At 55.1% G+C, this 16,734-nt stretch overlaps 7 protein-coding genes across 7 annotated transcripts; 5 read left to right on the top strand and 2 right to left on the bottom strand.

The window, feature by feature from the left end:
* Positions 1-30: 30 nt before the first annotated feature.
* J4E83_008756 (uncharacterized protein) lies at positions 31-1,567 on the bottom strand (the record flags this gene model as incomplete). Its single annotated transcript, XM_049335650.1, has 4 exons — positions 31-126; positions 180-1,027; positions 1,075-1,249; positions 1,310-1,567. The coding sequence occupies 4 exons, from the start codon at positions 1,565-1,567 to the stop codon at positions 31-33; spliced, it is 1,377 nt and encodes a 458-aa protein (XP_049185146.1).
* A 310-nt stretch (positions 1,568-1,877) lies between these two features.
* J4E83_008755 (uncharacterized protein) lies at positions 1,878-4,102 on the top strand (the record flags this gene model as incomplete). The annotated part of the gene is made up of 3 exons (XM_049335649.1): positions 1,878-1,904; positions 1,967-2,023; positions 2,135-4,102. 3 exons carry the CDS (start codon positions 1,878-1,880, stop codon positions 4,100-4,102), a joined length of 2,052 nt encoding a protein of 683 aa, XP_049185145.1.
* A 1,752-nt stretch (positions 4,103-5,854) lies between these two features.
* Positions 5,855-7,113, top strand: J4E83_008754 (uncharacterized protein; the record flags this gene model as incomplete). The annotated part of the gene is made up of 2 exons (XM_049335648.1): positions 5,855-6,913; positions 6,967-7,113. 2 exons carry the CDS (start codon positions 5,855-5,857, stop codon positions 7,111-7,113), a joined length of 1,206 nt encoding a protein of 401 aa, XP_049185144.1.
* A 474-nt stretch (positions 7,114-7,587) lies between these two features.
* On the top strand, positions 7,588-9,626 carry J4E83_008753 (uncharacterized protein; the record flags this gene model as incomplete). The annotated part of the gene is made up of 2 exons (XM_049335647.1): positions 7,588-8,887; positions 8,938-9,626. The coding sequence occupies 2 exons, from the start codon at positions 7,588-7,590 to the stop codon at positions 9,624-9,626; spliced, it is 1,989 nt and encodes a 662-aa protein (XP_049185143.1).
* A 2,164-nt stretch (positions 9,627-11,790) lies between these two features.
* Positions 11,791-12,990, top strand: J4E83_008752 (uncharacterized protein; the record flags this gene model as incomplete). Its single annotated transcript, XM_049335646.1, has 1 exon — positions 11,791-12,990. One exon carries the CDS (start codon positions 11,791-11,793, stop codon positions 12,988-12,990), a length of 1,200 nt encoding a protein of 399 aa, XP_049185142.1.
* A 159-nt stretch (positions 12,991-13,149) lies between these two features.
* Positions 13,150-14,195, bottom strand: J4E83_008751 (uncharacterized protein; the record flags this gene model as incomplete). The annotated part of the gene is made up of 2 exons (XM_049335645.1): positions 13,150-13,949; positions 14,006-14,195. The coding sequence occupies 2 exons, from the start codon at positions 14,193-14,195 to the stop codon at positions 13,150-13,152; spliced, it is 990 nt and encodes a 329-aa protein (XP_049185141.1).
* Positions 14,196-14,848: 653 nt separating this feature from the next.
* J4E83_008750 (uncharacterized protein) lies at positions 14,849-15,645 on the top strand (the record flags this gene model as incomplete). The annotated part of the gene is made up of 2 exons (XM_049335644.1): positions 14,849-15,303; positions 15,354-15,645. 2 exons carry the CDS (start codon positions 14,849-14,851, stop codon positions 15,643-15,645), a joined length of 747 nt encoding a protein of 248 aa, XP_049185140.1.
* Positions 15,646-16,734: the final 1,089 nt, after the last annotated feature.

Below are 16,734 nucleotides of genomic sequence, written 5' to 3'. Positions count from 1 at the left end.
CACATCTACTGCGCTACATAATCACTGTATTTACACCTTCAGGCCGAGATCCGCAGCGTAGGGGAGTACGAAAAGGTCACCGACGGATGATACTGAGGCATTGCTCTCAAGTAGTTCCTTAGCAGCCTGGCGTAGTTGTTAGTACACATCACGTGGGTAATGAAAGTGTAAAGACTCACCTTCTTGACGGACTCTTCTGTTACGCCGTCAATCTTCTGGGCAACCTCGTCGATCTGGTACGGTTGGGTGTTGTGGATCAGACCATTGCCAGTAAGCTCGAGACCAGCGCGGATGTCCTGGCCGTGTTCGAGCTCCTTGAACTTGGCGGCGGCCTTTGCCTTGGAGACCTCTTCGCTTGAGATCTCGCCGGAAGCAATCTTCTTGATGGCATCAACAGCGGCCTGGGCGGTTTGGGCGACAGCCTTGGCGGATCCGGTGATGGTGGTGTAGAGGAGACCGGCGTCGGAGTAGATGGCGCTGGTGGTCTTGACCTTGGCACCCTGAGCAGCGGCCTGGCCGAGCTTGGTGAAGCCTTGCGACCACTTGACGGCGGACTCGCCTCCGAGGAGAGAGCTGAGGACGGCAATCTCGGGCTTGTAGAACTTGCCGGTGAAGGAGCTGGAGCCAGGGAAAGCAATGACCATGGCGTTGCCGCTATCGTGGGCGATGCGCTCCTCACCACCGTAGTACTTGGACTGGTCGGCACCAGTGTTGGACTCCTGGAGAGGAGTGCTGGGGACGTTCTCGAAGAACTCGCCAACCCACTTGGAGAACTCGCCGTGGTCGGCACCGTTGGCTACGACGGCGAAGTTGGGCTTCGCGTAGGCGATCTTGGAGTACCACTCAATGGTCTCGGCGTCGAGGTACTTGGTGTAGGGCGTGGGGGCAGCGGAGGCGGTGGGGACGCCGAGGCCGCGGTGGAAGGCGAGGCTGTGGGCGGACTGGGTGGCCATGTCGGTGACGCTGGCGAGGAACTTCTTGTGGGCGAAGTGGATCATGGGGAGCACCTCCTCGGCGTAGACGTGGGCTGCACAGTGTCAATTCCATCCATCTCGGGGTGTCAATTTTGCCTACGCTGGTACTTGGTGGAGCTGGCGACCTCGCCGAGCAGCTCGACGAAGTAGGGCAGGTCATCGCGGAGGAACTTGGCCTCGAGCACCAGGTTCTCGCGCGAGTGGTGGGCGTTGAGGCTGGCGCCCAGGAGCTCGGATTCGCGGACAATGCGCAGCGTCGACCGTCTTTCGGTGCCCTAGAGGTCCGGAGCGTCAGTCTCGCTCTCCATAGCATCGGCAGTCTCAATTCAGCGTACCCGGAAAGCGAAGTTGGCAAGGCCCTCGGTCAAGCCGGGCAGCGGCTGGAAGCGCGTGCCGGCCTTTGCGACCAGGGCCAGCGTCGTCGTGGGGCCGGCAAAGTCTCTGCTGGCGTACTTGACGCCCTTGGCCTCGCCGGCCTGGTAGTTGAAGGAGCCTGAAGCTGGGGCAGCCAGGCCGCGGCGCTGGCAGCGGGCGACGGGCTGCTGGCGGGCTGCACGCTGCGCGCCCCGGCAGGCGGTCGTTCGGGAGAGCATCGTGGTGTAGGCGCCGGGCGGAGGGCTGGGTGGTGTGCGGGGGACGGCAATGGATGGAAAGACGTCTGGTGGTGCGGATGTCGAGATGCCCGTCACAAAGTTCGTAGGCCGCCAAGCCTAGTAAGTGCCATCGACCGCCGCTCCATTGGCCGGAGCTGGGACCCCACCCGGTATCATTTTCTAGTCGCTAAGACTGTCGCTGCTTAACCCTCGCTCCCTCTGCTCCAGCTTTGTTCTCCCCGTGCGTCGCCAATGTCTCCCCGGTAGCATTACCCCACCCTAGATATCTGGCAAATATCTAGGCTCCATCATGTCTTACAACCAGCGAGAGACTCCGGTAAGACGCGCCGCCCTTGCGCCTCGCCTATGTCACATGAATCATAACCAACCACTCTGCAGGTCCTTGCTGAGCTCTGCACCTCCCTGGTGAACGATGTCTACGGCGAACTCGCGGCAGTATGTCTTGTCGAACCAAGTCCCTGCGCATCGCCGCGCTCGGGCGCAGTACTCTTCTGCAGCCAGGCATGCGACGGGCGCATTCAAGAACACTCTTCTAACTCCTCATAGCGGGTCTTTTCGATCCTCGCGCGCCACGGACGCCAGAGTCTCGCATCCATCGCACGCGTCTCCTACCTGAACCCGCGCCAGATCAAGTACGGCCTCGTCATCCTCCTCCAGCAGCACCTCATCTTCCACTCCGGCACCGATGCGCCCTTGACCTATTACGAGATCGACTGGCAAAACTCGTACGCAATCGTCCGCTTCGGCAAGATCGTCAAGCTCGTCCAAGACCGCGACGGCAAAAAGGCCGCCAACGTCATGTCCAACCTACTCGCGCTCGGCCACACGCGCATCGCCGACTTGAAAGAAGCCTACTTCCCCTCCGAAACTGAAAGCGACTATGACTCAGACGACGGCGCGGCCAACGGAGCCGGCTCGAAGCGGAAACGAACCAACGGCACTCACGTCAACGGCACAGCGAAGACGAATGGCGTCACGAACGGCATCTCTTCTGAGTTGGACGACGCAAAACCAGACCCCACCGAACTCACCAACGGCCACGGCAAGACCAACGGCGTGCACAAGCCCTCCAAAGTCGACAGCGTGACCCACAACAGCGCTCCAGAAGAGCCCGGACAAGAACAGGATGACAGCGACATCGGCTCCGTCGAGGAGTTGTACGAAATCATTCAGCGGCTGATGGAGCGCGGCTGGATCAGGACAGTCACCGAAACACAATACCTCTCCCCCGGCGACATGCACGACATGCTCTACCAGGAGTCCATCGAGCAAGACAATAATGGCGTCACACCCACGGGCACCAAAGACAAGGACATTGTCCACAGAGGGACCTTGCAGCGTAAACGGGCAATGCGCGACGAATGGCTGACGGTCCCAAAGTTTGCCCGAAACGGACAAATGAATGGTTCCAACAAGCGTGTGAAGATCAACGGTGCGAACGGCACAAATGGATGGGCGGCACCATCATCGGACGACGAACTCGTTATTCGCGTTAACCCGGAGAAGATTGCGGTCGCCATGCGGACGGAGCAGCTGGTGAGTCTGGTACAACAACGTCTTGGTTCTATTACTGCGCGAGTCTACCAAACCATGTTGCGCATGCTCGAGTCCAAGACACCCCGCTGTTGGGAAGAGTGGCCTGACCCACCGCTACCTGCCGGCGAAGCTGGAGAGAACTCGATCGACCCCCGCTTCCTCGTAACCGCCCGCGACGTCGCCACGAAGCTCAGCCGTGAGCGCGATCTGGACATCTTTGAGGGCCTCGATCCAAACGCAGCGGCGCAAATGACTCGCAAAGGGCACATCAACCGAGCCACTATCTGGACACAGCCGGTTGACCCCGCAACCCTCAATATGGAAGACAGGACCAAGGTCGTGGACAAGCATATACAGATGCTGGCGGAAGACCCGTTTCACTTTGTCACCTGGCACTCTCGCGCCGGATTTTCGCAATGGCACATTGAGTTCGACGAGATCGCGCGGCAGATGATACAGACCGAGATCGAGAACACCATCTCTGCAAGGAAGGGATCCTTGGGCGTGAAACTGGTTCGCGCGTTGAAGAAGAAGGGCAAACTCGACGAGCGCGCCATGTGCAACGTCATGATGATGCCCGCCGCCGACGTTCGCGGCATAGTCAACGACCTCACCATCCAGGGCTTTGTCCAGACGCAGGAGATTCCCAAAGTCGACCGACGCGAAGCGAAGCACTCCCTTCATCTTGTTTGGTACGATCGGCAGCGCGCCCGCGAAAAGCTACTCCACGACACCTACAAGGGCATGGTCCGCATCCTCCAACGCATAGAATACGAACGAGAGAAGATTGAGTTTACCCTTACCAAAGCCGAGCGCTCTGACGTAGTCGGCAACGAAGAGAAATGGTTGAGCCCACGCGAGTTGGACGATCTTCGCAAATGGAAAGAGGTGCAAGAGAAGTTGTTGCTACAGCTATCCCGCGAAGACGACTTGGTCGCTACACTGAGAGATTTCCACGGGCCGCTGGTCTCCGCCTGAAGAAGAAGAAGGATATCACGGCCTGTCGTTACGTGGAGAGAACGATGAATTTGGCGTTTCATGGGGGCATGCATGGGTCTGGTTCCGTCCAGCCGTCAAAAGCATTCGGTACAAACGATACCCTTTCGAGCATATGGGCGGCGTTTATTTCTTGCATGGCATTTAGGTGTTCTTTTCGTACCAGCTTACGCGATCTGAAAGGAAGAAGATTTTTGCAGGTTGATCTTTGCTGTAGATCACGATTTGTAGTATATACTTCAATGACTTTGGAAACATTATCGCATCCTGGGCTTCTTTGACTCGTTGGCTATGCGTATTGGATGCAAAGCGTAGCATAACGCGCCTGACAATACTTGTCAGACGTACTTCAGTCTACGATGAGACTACTCTCTTGTGATTTGACCTCAAGCGGTGCGAGAAATAGACATAGCATTTATAACGTCCACGAGTTCATGAGGGAGGTCAATGTATGCTTTGGGACATCTTGATCGTGCGCACGGGAAAGCAGATGCTGTCAAAGCCGAATAAGCAGTAATGCTTCATCTTTGGCTCAGCATAGGTACAACCGCATGTAGGCACAACGCGTATTCCAGTGATCAGAAATGTGCATTGGCGCGCACCCACAAACCTTCAGGTCAAAGTTACGTGCTATCCACGCATGACCTGTGCGTGAAGATGTGGCGAAGAAGGCCAAACGTACCCAAAGTAGGACTTCGTTGATTTCTCCCTATCCGTCGCCACAGTATGCTGCTAGTCCACGCATGCTCCCGTTGCCAAATCCTGAATAGTGAACATTATGCTCAGAGTTGATTAACAACTTGCTCGCCCCAAGTCTCCGGAGTCGCAGGCGATTAGTCGTGAGACGTCATATGACCCCTTGGTTGGCAGCGCGAGCAATATACATGCCGCAGCAGAATAGATTAATGTGGCCGAGGTGAACCGGGAAACAAAACCTCGCCAGGCAGCACTGAGCCCTGTCTTCATATACTGAACCGGGTTACAGGTAGGCGCCTCTTTGGGGCGTATTTGACGTCGCGACGTCAAGCAACGATAAAGGCATATTGTTGCATCGCGATGGAAGTTGAGGAAGGATGTCTAGGTGTAAGCAACGTGAGTCTGGTGTCGAAGCGCGCTAGTGGCTCGAAGCAGCCGAGCTCCGCCTTCGCTCGACTGTGCCCAACTGCATCACCAATCCATTCACGTCTACAGCCACGCTAAGTACCGTTGTGGCTGCAACGACCGACCGCCATGAACGCGACAACGTTCCGATATGAAGTCAAGGCGATCTAGTACCTAGACGTCACTAGTCAGCCTCAAGCTTGCGTTCGCTCCAGCAGACCACAAGTCATTCCAAGCATCCACCCCACGAGCCACCGGTTGACAGACCTGGGACCCTGCTCGGCAGCCGGAGTGCATTGCCTAGTACCCGTTGTAGGACCCCCGCAGCAATACACCTTCATCAAATGTGGAGGCGGGCCGAGTCATGAGCATGGACGTTCTTCGCGGGCTTCGAGAAGATCCGGGGGCGCAGGTACCACATCGACATATCAAATGACCGAGCGTTGTCTGGAGAAGTTATGAAACCTATCAGCGGCGGCATCACGGACATTCACACCGGCTGAAGTAATTTGGATATTGATGAAGACTTCATGATCGCCAGCACCGGGGTTGAGCTCCAGCATACAAATATGCGTGCTCGCCAGGTGTTTCAGTCTTCACGCACTTCTCATCACACTCTCTTCTCTAGTCACGATGCTGTCTAACCTTCTCTTCACTGCTGCGCTCGCAGCTGGCGTGGCTCAGGCCCTGCCTCAGGCGACCACCTCGCGGGCTACCACTACTACTCGCGCCACGACGACGACGGCCGCTCCGGCAGCGACTGGAAACCCCTTCGCTGGCAAGGACTTCTACGCCAACCCATACTACTCCTCCGAGGTCTACACCCTGGCCATGCCATCTCTTGCCGCATCTCTGAAGCCCGCTGCTTCCGCCGTGGCCAAGGTCGGCTCGTTCGTGTGGATGGACACGATGGCCAAGGTTCCTCTTATGGACACCTACCTGGCCGACATCAAGGCCAAGAACGCCGCCGGTGCGAAGCTGATGGGTACCTTCGTCGTCTACGATCTGCCCGACCGTGACTGCGCCGCCCTTGCCTCCAATGGTGAGCTCAAGATCGACGATGGTGGTGTAGAGAAGTACAAGACGCAGTACATCGACAAGATTGCCGCCATCATCAAGAAGTACCCTGATGTCAAGATCAACCTTGCCATTGAGCCTGACTCCCTGGCCAACATGATCACCAACATGGGCGTCCAAAAGTGCTCGCGCGCTGCCCCTTACTACAAGGAACTCACCGCCTACGCCCTCAAGAGCCTCAACTTCGCCAACGTCGACATGTACCTCGACGGAGGCCACGCTGGCTGGCTCGGCTGGGACGCCAACATTGGCCCAGCCGCAAAGCTCTACGCCGAGGTTTACAAGGCGGCTGGCTCGCCCCGTGCCGTCCGTGGTATCGTCACCAACGTCAGCAACTACAACGCCTTCCGCATCGCTACCTGCCCTTCCATCACTCAGGGAAGCAAGAACTGCGACGAGGAGCGCTACATCAACGCCTTCGCTCCCCTGCTCAAGGCCGAGGGTTTCCCAGCTCACTTCATCGTTGACACTGGTCGCAGCGGCAAGCAGCCTACTGGCCAACAGGCTTGGGGAGATTGGTGCAACGTCAAGGGTGCTGGCTTCGGTATCCGTCCTACTACCAACACCGACAACGCGCTTGTCGATGCTTTTGTCTGGGTCAAGCCCGGTGGCGAGGTATGTAACGTATTTGTGAACGACTGAGAAGGAGAATGCTAACGAGGATACAGTCTGACGGTACTTCCGATCAATCTGCTGCCCGCTACGATGGCTTCTGCGGCAAGGACTCGGCGTTCAAGCCTGCGCCTGAGGCTGGTACTTGGTTCCAGGACTACTTCGCGATGTTGCTCCAGAACGCTAGCCCCGCTCTTGCATAGACGTTCGACGAGTAGGACACGTAGTTCCTTTAATCAAGCCCTTGTCGGGATGGAGGTTGCCAAGAAGATGCACTGTATATAGCCGCGATCGCATCTCGCTCGTCCTAGATTCGTGAGAACTGTATATATCAATCAAAGTGTACATGACCATTGTGCATGTATCGAATGAATGACTAAGTGTCCGACATGGTGATGGGTGGTGTAACGGTGATGGCGCCCGCGTGGGGGCTGGACTCGGGAAGCCAAATGTCTTGGCAGGGCGCAGGCGAGCAAAGGATCAGCCGTTGCGCGAGTACTACCACGCCCCGCCAAACCTTCTTTGCCCTTAGACCTCCCGACCTACATCATCCTTTGCGCGCATCGCTCTCTTTACACGTGCGACCACCCGACGCTCGTTCCCCTCCCAGCGCACCCTCTGCGCCCACCACCCACCCATGCGGCCCCGGTTCTATCGATAAGGCAGCGGAGAGGGCAATGCAACGCCCCAGGCTTTCACCTCTGCAGTCGCGACTGCTCGCACACCTTGTCGCTACCAGTGTCTGTATCGCGCTATGGACGCCTTCCTTACCTCTCGCGTATGCTGCCGAAGTTCTCGCGACGCCCGATCACGACGCCCTTGACAGCCTCGCGCTGCACGCCTTCACCAGCGGAGATACACCACACATTGGAGATGGGGGACTCGACCGCGAAGAGAGCGATGGCTACGAGCCGGAGTTCAGCTATCTCGACCGGAGTCTGATTGGGCGACAGACAGATGCGCCGGAGCCGCTGAAGAATAACGAGAAGACGGAAAAGGACATCGATCCCGAAACGACGTTACACTTCGTGTTTGAGAAGGGTCAATTGCGCATGCGGAGTGTGCTTGATGCTCCCTTGGATGCTCTGGAAGCACGGGGAACAGACAACGCCTCTGACAAAGCTGGCTTGGGAGATGCGCCAGTACCTGGAAAGGAAGGCGATGTTGGTGATGATGAGATTGGAGAGCTGGCAAAGCGACAGGCTGGTAGTAGTCGCGTCTGGCTCACGGCTAATACCTGCCGCCAACCTATGCCGAATGGAGACGCGAAGGAGGCAAGGAAGAACCACCCGCAGCTGGTCATGTACGTTTCTACATCGCCGCGCAACAAGCAACCAGGCCCAGATGCGACGCAAGACAGTCTCACCAACATCACGGGCGTGCTCTTCGATGGAGGCTACGCCAGCTTCGAGCTCAACACCACTTCGGACGTATACATCGGTATCGGGGCGCCCAAGCTCGAGGAAGACTGGTTTGGGAGCTGGCACTTCGAACTCGCCGCAAGCACAGATGGACCTTACCACAGCTACGACGACGCGACACCTTTCCTCTACATGATTGACACGGACAGCGAGTCCACCCTCTTCATATCACAAAACCTGAGCAGTTCGAACGACACAGCGGAAATCGATAGATGGAGGGCGCAAAACCCCTTCCATATGTACGCCTTCCCAGACGGCGAATGGACTCCCGTTACGGGCTTGGAACGCTCTTACTGTGCGCTTAAGGAGCAGTTCAATGTCAACGCGACAAGGAACTTCACCATCGACACAAGCATCACCACCAAGTTCAATAAGATTGGCGGTGACGACAACATGCCCAAGAGCCAATTCCATGTCAGGAACCTGCAGAGTGCGAAGACATACAACGGATTCGTGGTCATTGAGGGGAGTCAACAGCCACTCACGATTCCTGGCACGGGCACGACGAGAGGTGGAGGCAGGGTCTTTCAGGCTTTCAACTGGACGACCAAAGCTGGTGAGCATTCCACACTACTTTCTCCAGAATCATGCTAACAACATGCAAAGACGACTCCTGCCAAGTCCTCTTCGACCTCGAATTCTGCGACATGGTCGCCTACGCCGTCCCCTCCAACACCAAATTCAAGCTCAACGACTCCGCCCTCGCCGAGATCTACGAAACCCAAGCCCGCGACTACTACACCAACTTCACCCGCTCCCTCGCGCAAGTTGCGTGCGACACAGTCTCCGAAGCCCAATACTCCCTAGCCGTAACATGCGAAGACTGCGCCAAAACATACAAAAACTGGCTCTGCATGGTCCTCATGCCCCGCTGCGAAGACTGGACTGCTACAGACCCTTCTCTCGTGCCGCGGAATATTAAGACGCCTTTTGCCAACGGCTCTGTTCCCGACATGATACCCGGTTTCAACGACAGCGCTGCGTTTAGCCAGTCGAGAAACCCGAAAATCGATACGGAGATTAGTCCGGGCCCGTATAAAGAGCTCAAGCCGTGTGAGGATATGTGCTTCGATATTGTGAGGACTTGCCCTGCGCAGATGGGGTTTGCGTGCCCGAATGGCGTGCAGAGGATGGGCATGTATGGGGTTAGAGATGAGAATCCTGATCGGTTGACGTGTAGTTTTCCGGGGGCGGTTGTTAAGTTGAATGCGAAGGGTGGGGTGGGGGTGGTGGGTGTAAGTCTACACGCTGTTACGAGTGTTGCTGCGTTGGTCGCGGTAATGGCGTTGGTCTGAGACGGCATGTTCGACATCATGCAGCGCTTCATCTATAGGTATGATTCCCAATGGCGGCATTCTTGTAGCGTTGAAGCGAAAGTCGAATCTCATTCATCCTTGCCTCTCTCACACTCTGCGCGGAACAGGGACTGATCGTAAAGACGTGTGTGTGCAAGTGTAATGTATACAATGAGACTGCGTGTGAAGAGGCGATGCTCAAGATATCCGACATGCCATCTCCAACGGCCCACTAGCTCGGACGATCCGCGCCTCGCCTCCAAGCTTGCCTGCACCACCTCCACCCCGCAGCTAGCATTCACCCCATCTCGCAGCGCCAAGTCGCAGCATACCACCCCATCAACAACTCCGCTACCAAACACAAAGTCAACGCACATCCAATCCCAACCCATCATGATAACCGGCATCCACCACATCAACCTCGTAGTCCCGCCAAACACACTCCACCTAGCCAACGACTTCTACGCAACAACCCTCGGCCTAACACCACGCGCAGTACCACACTTACAACGCTCCACGCTCGCGTGGTTCGACATCGGCGACTCCGGTCAACAAGTGCACGTCGCTATCGGGAAGCCAGAAGACTTTGCGCACGCTTCATCACGGCATCCATGTTTCCGGGTTGGTAGTGTAGAAGCGCTGAATGAGCTGAGAGCGAAGGTTTGGGAACATCATGAGCGGGGTGGAGAGGCGGCGCCGTTGGAAGCAGATAGACCTGGGGTGAAGAATAGTGGGGCGGAGGGCGTGGAGTATCCGACGAGGTTTTTTGCGAGGGACTTTGCGGGGAATAGGTTGGAGTTTAGTGTGTGAAGAAGGAAGGATGGAATGGCAATTTGACTTGAAGGCGCAAGCGATAGAAGCAAACATGTTTCAACGTCATCGTTCTCTTTACTTAGCCTTCGCCATCTAATGTTACAGCGGGCGAAGTCCCGAGGTCGTCGTGATACTGCAATAGCGTATCAAAAGAGAAAGTGTACAGGACGTCAAGAGGCATATAAGCCAGCCTCGGATGTGAGGTAAGAAACGGCTATCTTATTGGGTCGACAGAGGTACTGGTTAGTAAACCCACGATTCATGACTGATGTTGCACCAGCATCATCGTGAAACGGCCCACATGGTGGCTGCCGAGGCCCGGGTCGCACGTCGCATCGTCGACATGGATGGGACAGCCCTACGGGATTCTGATTAATTACCTGGCGTTCGCACCGTTGAGAAGACCTTGGCTGGTAAATGAAGGATGCTTGGATTTTTTAGCGGATGATGCCATCTTGTACATTTCGATCGCCGGCGAGTTCCAGAACATGCAAGGCATTGAATAGCAGCAAGCCAGCCGAACCGACAAGGCTTGCTGGGAAACAGCGACGTAGAGTTTGCACACGTGTTTGAAAGCGGAATCTTTTGCGTGAACCACCCCGAAAGGCTGTGTCTAGCTCAGATTGTACATTCGGCTTCCAAGGTGTGGGCGAAGTACCGTCGCGTGTCTGGACGCGATGCGAGATGTCGAAGAGGCCCCGGGGATATTGCGCACAACATCCAAAACCCATGACATGTACCACATGTCGCGGTTGCTACAGCCCGCATCCTAGCATCCCATCCGCCGCCAACGCAACGAGAATCCTGCTCGATGATCGAAACGGTCACTAGAGTCATGCACCCACATCCATCCTTGAATCGCAGAAACAATGGCTTTCCTCCTCCCAATCGCATGCCAGCAAAACACGAAACACGCAGAGATCACCCGACCGATTCAGTAATCAGACATGGCATGGTGATGGAAACCATGAGCACGCTTCCCTGTACACATCAGCCTCTTCCCGCGAAACGGGGCCACGACTCCACAATAACGTCCCGAGGTCGCGTTGATGGACAACGCCATGGCATTCCTTTCATCACATTCCGCCGCAGAAGCAATGTTTCGAAATTCCACAGGCGCAACTCGCTGCGATGGTCCTCCGAGGAAGGCAGCCGTGGAGGTTTTGTATAAGATGGTGGTCTCCAACAGAAGTTTGATGGGCATCGACTTCGATCCGCACTTTCGCTTCCATCTTTACTACATTCGCTTTCCGCGCCGCTTATGTTCTTCGTTGTGCTGTGCACTTACATTCTTTTCTTCAACCGACGCGGACCATACAGATACAGACGACTCATCGAACGATATCGCAAGATGAAGTTCTACGCCGCTCAAGCTTTCGCTCTTGCTAGCATTGCAACTGCTTTCCCGCATCCCCAGCTTCCTTCCCTACCATCCTTCTCGCTACCGACTGGTGGATCAGGCTCTGGTCTTGGTGGCCTTGGTGGACTTGGTGGAGGCTCGGGACTGGGTGGCCTTGGTGGAGGATCAGGAATTAGCCTCCCAACCAACATCCCCTCTCTCGGAGGTGGAGGCTCAGGACTTGGTGGACTTGGTGGAGGCTCGGGACTTGGCGGCCTTGGAGGCCTTGGAGGAGGATCAGGATTCAGCTTGCCAACCGGCATCCCCTCCCTCGGAGGTGGAGGTTTCTCACTTCCGACCAGCCTTCCCAGCCTAGATGGAGGCAGCACCGGTACAGGTGGCTCGGGATTGAGCAGCTGGCTCAGCGGCCTAGGTGGAGGTTCCAGTGGAGGTCTTGGGGGCCTTTCAGGTCTTGGAGGTCTTGGAGGCCTCGGAGGCGGTGCTGGCGGTGCTACGACAACAGCTGACGCCGCTGTTCCCGCACCTTCGAAGACTGGTGCCGCTGGAGCACCCGCCGCAACGGGCGGAGGCAACACTGGCGGCGCCGGCACGATTGGCACAGATTGCAAGCCCCAATCTGGATCGTCCAACGCCTTCGGAGGAAGCGAAAACGGTATCGTGGACAAGAACTGCTGCACCGATATGACCATCGTCTTCGCACGTGGTACCGGAGAGATGGGCAACGTCGGATCCGTGTCCGGACCACCCATGTTCAAGGCTATCCGCCAGAAGCTGGGTAACGACCGTGTTACCGTTCAGGGTGTTGACTACGCTGCCTCTGCTGCTGGTAACGCCAACCTCGGTGGCGACGGTGGTCAGAAGATGGCCGATCTGGTCAAGCAGGCCAAGTCTCAATGCCCCGACACCAAGGTCATTGTGTCGGGCTACTCTCAAGGTGCCATGGTCGTTCACAATGCTTTCAGCAAGGGCATGTCTGCTACTGATGTTAGCGGCGCTGTCATGTTCGGAGACCCATTGAAGCGCCAGGCTATCAGCGGTCTTTCAGCCGACAAGATCAAGCAGTTCTGCGGTACTGCTGATCAGATCTGCGGTGGTGGCGGTGATGGCGGTGCTACTGGAAGCCATCTCAGCTACGGCAGCAGTGCAGATGCAGCGGCTTCCTTCGCGATCCAGGCCGCTGGGCTTGCTTAGGCGGATCGAGGTTGTCTTGTAAACTCGCATTGCTGGTCCGTGTGAGCTACAAGACGAGACATACGCGATTGTTGAGGTTAGAGCGACAGAAAGCTGGTGTACATCCAAATGTAGATACTTGACCACTCGTTGTCACTCTATCAATTCTTTGACTTATCCTTAACCACCATACTTCGTGACAAGATCTCGCATGATACTGACCGCGCCGCTCCGATAACTTCCCCCGAACATTGCATAGTGGTTGAGATGATGGTAGAGCTCATATAGCTTCACTCTGTCTTCGTATTCCTCCACGGGCTCCGTCTTTGGACACAGCTGATGGTACTCTTCCAGAAAACTTCCACCGAAGCCACCAAACATCTTCATGGCGCCTAATTCAAACTCGTTGTGCGCGTAGCATGCCGACGAGTCGTAGACCACGTCTTCGACCTCGCCCTTCTTATTACCAATGACGCCTGCGCTTGCATTGCCGCTCCATAAGTCGCCATGCACAACAACGGGTGTGACTCCCTTGCCGTTATTGAGATGGTCATCACCAATCAAGCGGGGTACTACCACGGTCGCAGTCTGCTCAACCAGCTTCTTCACGTCGCCGTCCCTTCTCCCGTTCTGCTCCGCGCATCGTAGTATAGATCTGAGACGGTTTTCCGCATAAAAGTCTGCCCAGCTTCCCTTATAGCTGTTATCTTGTGGTGTGTCGCCGCAGCATGTTGTCACTGGAAACCCAAACACAGGCTTATCACAGCCTTCTGGTATGGGCGCGGGCGTGGTATGTAGCTTTGCGAGCTTAGCTGCCAGCGATGGCGCTTTCGACTTTGAACTCGATCGTCCCGTGAGGTGAAGGAACTCAGTCACGAGGAAGGATACAGATGGCTGCGATTCGAAACGTCCGTGACCGAGGGGTTGAGGACATAGAGATGGGACGGCGTCGTGGATGGCTTGGAGGGATGCGCACTCGCCTTCAGCGCGCTGTCAGTTGATTAGCCAGCCCGGAGGTGCTAGAAGTTGCGCTTACCTTGGAACATGACCTCGGCCTCTTCCCCGCTCCCAGTCTTCATGAAAAATGTCTGATCTGTGCCATCCTCGAGTTGTGACGTGATCTTCAACGTCGATGCCGAGCTCGAGCCGCCTCCGCCTGCGGAAGAAACGTGCGTCTTGTCGAGGTTCAGGCCGAGGAGCCTGATGACTGCCGGATCGAGCTTCATGGTGGATTTTGTCGTAAGGGGGCGAGCGATCTTGGATAGAAACATGACATTGTGACGATGGCGCCTGTGGTGTTTTGAGGTGGGTTGGTGGTGACGTCAGCCTTACCATCCCGCGTGGAAGTTCGAGTCGCGCCGACGCGTCCTTAGCGTTGCGACTCCCACCCACGCGACATCAGATCGTGCTGCAGGACAACACCCACGTTCCTGACATCGAGCGCGTGCCCCAAGCGCGACGCTTCCGGTACCATCATCGAACGATGTGACAGCCTTGCGTCCATGCATCTGCGGCTCGACTTCGCTACGCAACCTTGGCGGATAGCGCCGTGCTTAGAAATGCGACAACTATCGGAAGGCTGTTAGCGATGAATCCTACACATGCAGGTACGAAGCTCGTACATGGCTTACAACCGTTCGTACGCCGATATGTCATCTTCGCGTTGGGCGCCTTATCCTTTTCGCACGTTTGTGATGTTCGTATAGCCTATCTGGCCCAAGGTCCCAAAGCTACAAGTATCTCCCCACCCGCCGAGAAAGAGATGGATATCCCAACGTAGAGCCAGGAACCTACTTCTTATTCTCTGAGACCGAATTCATTTCAATCATAACTCACCAGCAACACGGGAGAACGAGAACTGCAACCTCGTCCCACCAACATGTCTTCCACCATGGTCCTCATCACAGGCGCCAACCGAGGCATCGGTCTTGGCCTTGCCGAGCGCTTTCTGGCAAAGCCCTCGCACACCGTCATTGCCGCAGTGCGCAACCCGGAGCACCCGACCGCGCATGCGCTACAAGACCTGCCCAAGGGTTCCGACAGCCAGCTCATTGTTGTGAAGCTCGACGCAAGCATCGAGCAGGACGCGCATGATGCCGTCGCCGAGCTGCAGCAGAGGCACCAAATCCATCACCTCGACATTGTGATTGCGAACGCCGGCATCAGCTACATCTTGCCCAGTGTCGCAGAGGTCAAGATTGCGGACATCAGGGCGCACATGGAGCCGAACGTGTACGGCGTGATAGCGCTATACCAAGCGATGCGCCAACTCCTGAAGAAGTCGACGCGCGAGCCAATCTTTCTGCCTATGGGCTCGTCGGCGGGGTTGTTGGTGTAAGTAAACTTGACATCTGTCTTGCGCACCCTTTTGACTGTGACTGCAGCAACCACCTGCCCATTCCCAACGCGGCGTATGCGCCGACCAAGACCGCGCTCAACTGGTACACGATTCGCATCAACGCCGAAGAGGATTGGCTCAACTGCTTCGCGTTCGACCCGGGTCATGTTGCGACGGATATGGGCAATGGCGCGTCCCAGGCTCTGGGTATAGGCGAGAAGGCGCCGGTGTCGGTGAAGGATTCCTGTGAAGGCATGATGCGCGTGTTTGCAAAGGCTACGAAGAAGGAGCACGGCGGCAAGTTGGTTGTGTATACTGGGGAGATATCGGGGTGGTGAAGTCAGTCCAGAGATTCATTACCCGTCGTACGAGCCCGGCGCAAACAATTACAGAAGACGACATCAATGATTGCTCTTCTTACAAAGTCTTCGCCCAACGTATACGCATTGCCGCCCACAGCTGAATCGCTTCAAAATTTCAAGCTTAGCATGTACCTTTGCTTGATGACCAGCGCGCGTGAGCAGCCAATGTCACAGTAGTCAGTCCCCCAGCACAGTACGTCTGAGGTAGTCTGCCTGAATCAAGAGTCGCCGAACGATGTAATGTTGCGCAACGCGACGTTCTGCGAGCGGTATCGCCGTCGGTCATCAGGGCGACGATGGCCAGTTGTTCCAAGAGGCGCGCTCGCTGCTCGTCAAGCCGATGTTAATAGGGGAGAGTAAGTTGTCCAACACGCGTAGGGTCGGCCTGTCGCCGGATCAGTCGCTAGCTGTCGCGTTAGTGTCACTGCTGCCCGACAGGACAAGAGTCGCGTTGCTAGTTAAGTTAACGAGCGCAAACGCAGCGCTTATTGCTTCCAAAGGAAGCATTTTAGCCTAATTTGTACCTTTAATTTTCTTAAAGCGTACCTATTAATTAGTCTAACAAAACCTTCTATAATTAGCTAACTATATTAGAATATATAATACCTAGTAGAAACTAAGTATAGAATAGCTTATGCGTAATAAATTTAGTTTAAAAACTAAGTATAGTAATCTAAGAACTAAGTATATTAATCTAAGAATAGAGTATATTAGTTTAAGAACTAAGTATACTAGTTTAAAAACTAAGTATACTAGTTTAAGAACTAAGTATACTAGTTTAAAAACTAAGTATACTAGTTTAAGAACTAAGTATACTAGTTTAATTACTAAGTATATTAATTTAAAAACTAAGTCTACTAGTTTAAGAACTAAGTATACTAGTATAAGAACTAGAAGTAAGAGTTTAAAAACTAAGTATTTTAATCTAAGAACTAAAAGGCTTAATTAGAGAATATAAAAAACTAAGAATTTATTTAAAGCTTAAAAACTAAGTAAAGCTACTTAAAAACTATACTAATCTTAGTATCTAATTTTAGATAAAATAGTCTTTATATAAATAGATAG

This window comes from Alternaria metachromatica (genome assembly GCF_023757995.1).
Source record: "Alternaria metachromatica strain BMP 0045 chromosome Unknown scaffold_27, whole genome shotgun sequence".
NCBI lineage: Eukaryota > Fungi > Ascomycota > Dothideomycetes > Pleosporales > Pleosporaceae > Alternaria > Alternaria metachromatica.
This window is presented reverse-complemented; position numbering and strand designations above follow the sequence as displayed.